The 4,389-nt window shown below is 38.8% G+C and overlaps 1 protein-coding gene across 1 annotated transcript; it reads left to right on the forward strand.

The window, feature by feature from the left end:
* Positions 1-3,399: 3,399 nt before the first annotated feature.
* Positions 3,400-4,012, forward strand: LOC122705574 (60S ribosomal protein L17-like). Its single transcript, XM_043921021.1, has one exon. It carries the CDS (start codon positions 3,544-3,546, stop codon positions 3,982-3,984), a length of 441 nt encoding a protein of 146 aa, XP_043776956.1. The 5' UTR covers positions 3,400-3,543; the 3' UTR covers positions 3,985-4,012.
* The last annotated feature ends 377 nt before the right edge of the window (positions 4,013-4,389 follow it).

Here is a 4,389-nt window from a genome sequence, read left to right on the forward strand (position 1 = left end):
GAGTCCTAAGGGATGAGACTTTATTTTGGGGGGGCTCCAAAATCACTGCAGATAGTAACTGCAGCCATGAAATTAAAAGATGCTTGTTCCTTGGAAGAAAAGCTATGACCAAACTAGACAGCATATTAAAAAGCAGAGACTACTTTGCCAACAAAGGTCCATCTAGTCAAAGCTATGGTTTTTCCAGTAGTCATGTATGGATATGAGAGTTGGACTGTAAAGAAAGCTGAGTGCTGAAGAATTGATGCTTTTGAATTGTGGTGTTGAATTTTGAGAGTCCCTTGGACTGCAAGGAGATCCAATCAGTCAATCCTAAAGGAAATCAGTCCTGAATATTCTTTAGAAGGACTGATGCTGAAGCTGAAACTCCAATACTTTGGCCACCTGATGGGAAGAACTGATTCATTGGAAAAGACCCTGATGCTGGGAAAGATTGAAGCAGGAGGAGAAGGGGACGACAGAGGATGAGATGGTTGGATGGCATCACTGAGTTGATGCACATGAGTTTGAGTAGGCTCCGGGAGTTGGTGATGGACAGGGAAGCCTGGCGTGCTGCAGGCGACGGGGTCACAAAGAGTCGGACACGACTGAGTGACTGCACTGAAGTCATGAGAGCATTAGAAACATCTTTTCTTCTAATGAAGTGATTCTGGATGCACTCCTGAATGGCTCCTGGTTGGGAACGGGTCTCCAGAAAGTTTACGACATGATTAGCAGCTTGGAATTTTTAACCCAATCCCCCCATATTCCAGGGAGAGGCTAGAAATGGAGTCAATAATTGATTATGCCTATTTGAGGAAGCATCCACAACATCCCAATAGTATGAGGTTTCAATTGTTTTCAGGCTAGTAAATACACCTACCTTGGGAGGTTGATGCACCCCAACTCCATCAGGATGCAAGCTCCTGCACCCAGGACTCTCCAGACTTCATCCTATGTATGTCTTCATCTTGATCATATCTTTATCATATCCTTTAATAAAGTGCCAAAGGTAAGTGTTTCTCTGAGTTCTGTGGGCCACTCTAACAAATTAACTGACTAAGGTGGGGGTCATGGAGACCTCCAGTTTATAGCCAACTGGACGGAAGCTGTGGGTAAACTGGGGACCTACGTGTGACTGGCATCTGAATTGAGTAATAGCAGTCTGGTGGGACTCAGCCCCTAGCCTCTGTGATCTAACACTATCTCCAAGAAGACAGTGTCAACATGGAGTTCAACTGTAGGACACTCAGCTGGTGTCATGGAGAATCACTTGCTGTGGGGGGAAAACCTCCACACATCTGGCAACCAGCGCTGTCAGAAGTGTTCTGTGTAAATAATAAAGGACACTGACAGGAGAAGGACTCACAGGAAGAAAAACTGATTGTTTTTTCCATTACAATCACTCATAACCAACCCCAAGCATGATATTAGAAAACTGAATTTTAAAATATGTGAAAATAATACTTATCAAAGATTAAATATCTCAAGAATGAAAACAGATTTAACTACAGCACATAAATTGGTATAATTCATCTTATTTACTAGAGAAGGCATTGGCAACCCACTCTAGTACTCTTGCCTGGAACATCCCATGGACCGAGGAGCCTGGTGGGCTGCAGTCCATGGGGTCGCTAAGAGTCGGACACGACTGAGCGACTTCACTTTCACTTTTCACTTTGATGCATTGAAGAAGGAAATGGCAACCCACTCCAGTGTTCTTGCCTGCAGAATCCCAGGGATGGAGGAGCCTGGTAGGCTGCCGTCTATGGGGTCGCACAGAGTTGGACATGACTGAAGCGACTTAGTAGCAGCAGCAGCAGCATCTTATTTACAGATTAAAGGAGAAAAAAATAATCTCAATATCTCAACAGAGGCAGAAAGATTCTACCATATTCAAGATCCATTCATTTTAAAAGATAGTATCAAACTAAAAATAAAAGGGAATTTCATTGATCTGATAAAATGTACCTATAAACAAACTACAGCAAACAATATTAAATGATGAAGCATTAAAAGTTTCTTTCTGGAACTGGTCTCATAGTGATGATGTTCACCATTACATCTACTTAGTTTTATATTTGAGTCTTAACCTCAAACTAGGACATAAATTATACTAAAACTATAAGAATTTAAAAGTTTATCAAATTTTTCATAATTTTAATTGATATAATTGTATTACTTGAAAATCCAAGTAGAAGAATTATTAGAAGAGGCAAATTAAAGACATTGTGGTGAATTATAAATTATTAGACTATATAGTTTAAATGATTATGAGTTATGCAAAACTGTTGCTTACAAAATCAATAAAGATAAATTTAATACTACTTTCCAGTCACAAACAGGATAAAAAAAGCTAAACAAAGTGTGACAGCACCACCAAAATCTATAAGATATCTGGTACTGAGCCTACCAAAAATTGTGGAATTCCTCTAAGGTGGAATAATACATTTTACTGAAATAAATAAAGAAACACAAATAGAGAAAAATACTATTCAAGCATATGAAGAGTCAATATTTTAAAGCTATCGTTTTTGCACAAATTTCTATAAGGAGGCAATAGTATTCCAAACAAAACACCAAAAAATGTTTTAGTATGTTTGCAAAATGATTCAGATTCTTTATAATAAAGATACATGTGAGGAAAATAATAAGGTAAAAGAACTGTTCTGTCAAATGTCATAAATTACCATAAAGAAATAACAGCTAAGATAGTGTGATACTGGCAAATAAACCAACAGATAAAAATAACAAGCCCAGAAACAGAGCCACCCAAATATGGCTTCAAATTTTAACAAAGGTGCTAATGCAGAACAATAGAAAAGAGATGACTTTTCAATAAATAGCACTGAAGGAATTGGTTATTACATGAAAAAAAAATAAAGTTGATTCACTATATCATACACAAAAGTTCCAGTTAGATTAAAAATTTGACTATGAACATATGAGACTATCTTCATGATTTGTGGAGACAATCTACAAAAACCACTAAGCATAGAGTAGAAATGAATACATTTTGCATTAAAAGTAAAATTATTCTTCATCATAAGACACTATAACAATGTGAAAAGATGTAAGAAGATATTTGCAACACGTATAATCACCAAAGGGTATGAATTCAAAATTTATTAAGGCATTTTATAATCTACTAAGAAAAAGACAGATACCCCAAGCAAAATTGAGCTTAAATAGGGATTTTACCAAAGGCTAAAGTCAAGACTAATAGCATGTAAAGGAAAGCTCAGCCTCATTTGTAGCCAGGAAATTGCAAATTAAAGTCACAAGGAATGATAACTATACCCCTACCAAGTTGACAAATCTAGACAAATAGCAAGAGATGTTTAAGGTTGTGTAAATAATCATACACTCCTGTTCGAAGGCTAAATATTTACAACCATATAAAAATTTATTTGGACTTTTCCGGTAAGCGGCCTGAGCTGACCCTTAAAAATGGTGCGCTATTCACTTGACCCAGAAAACCCCACAAAATCATGCAAATGAAGAGGTTCAAATCTTCGTGTTCACTTTAAGAACACTCGTGAGACTGCCCAGGCCATAAAGGGTATGCATATCCAAAAAGCCACCAAGTATCTGAAGGATGTCACTTTAAAGAAGCAATGTGTGCCATTCCGTCGTTACAATGGTGGAGTTGGTAGGTGTGCACAGGCCAAACAGTGGGGCTGGACACAGGGTCGGTGGCCCAAAAAGAGTGCTGAATTTTTACTACACATGCTCAAAAATGCAGAGAGTAATGCTGAACTTAAGGGCTTAGATGTAGATTCTCTGGTCATTGAGCACATCCAAGTGAACAAAGCCCCCAAGATGAGGCGCAGGACTTACAGAGCTCACGGTCAGATCAACCCCTACATGAGCTCTCCCTGCCACATTGAGATGATCCTTACTGAAAAAGAACAGATTGTTCCTAAACCAGAAGAGGAGGTTGCACAGAAGAAAAAGATATCCCAGAAGAAACTGAAGAAACAAAAACTTATGGCCCAGGAATAAATGCCGCAGAAAATAAATGCAAAAAAAAAAAAAATTTATTTGGCATTATCTGTAAAATTAACCAGGGCTTCCCTGGTGGCTCAGAGGTTAAAGCGTCTGCCTGCATCTGCCTTTGTCTACCTGCAATGCAGAAGACCTGGGTTCGATCCCTGGGTCGGGAAGATCCCCCAGAGAGGGAAATGGCAACCCACTCCAGTGTTCTTGCCTGGGAAATCCCATGGACAGAGGAGCCTGGTGGGCTACAGTCCACGGGGTTGCAAAGAGTTGGACACAACTGAGCAACTTCACTTTCACTTTCTAGAATTAACCATCTATATATTCCTTGACCTAGGAATTTCAGTCTCAGATATTTAACCTAGAGAAACTTGTATTTATGTGAACCAAGATACCTGTACATATAAGAAT

Source organism: Cervus elaphus, chromosome 2, assembly GCF_910594005.1.
Source record: "Cervus elaphus chromosome 2, mCerEla1.1, whole genome shotgun sequence".
Taxonomy (NCBI): Eukaryota; Metazoa; Chordata; class Mammalia; order Artiodactyla; family Cervidae; genus Cervus; species Cervus elaphus.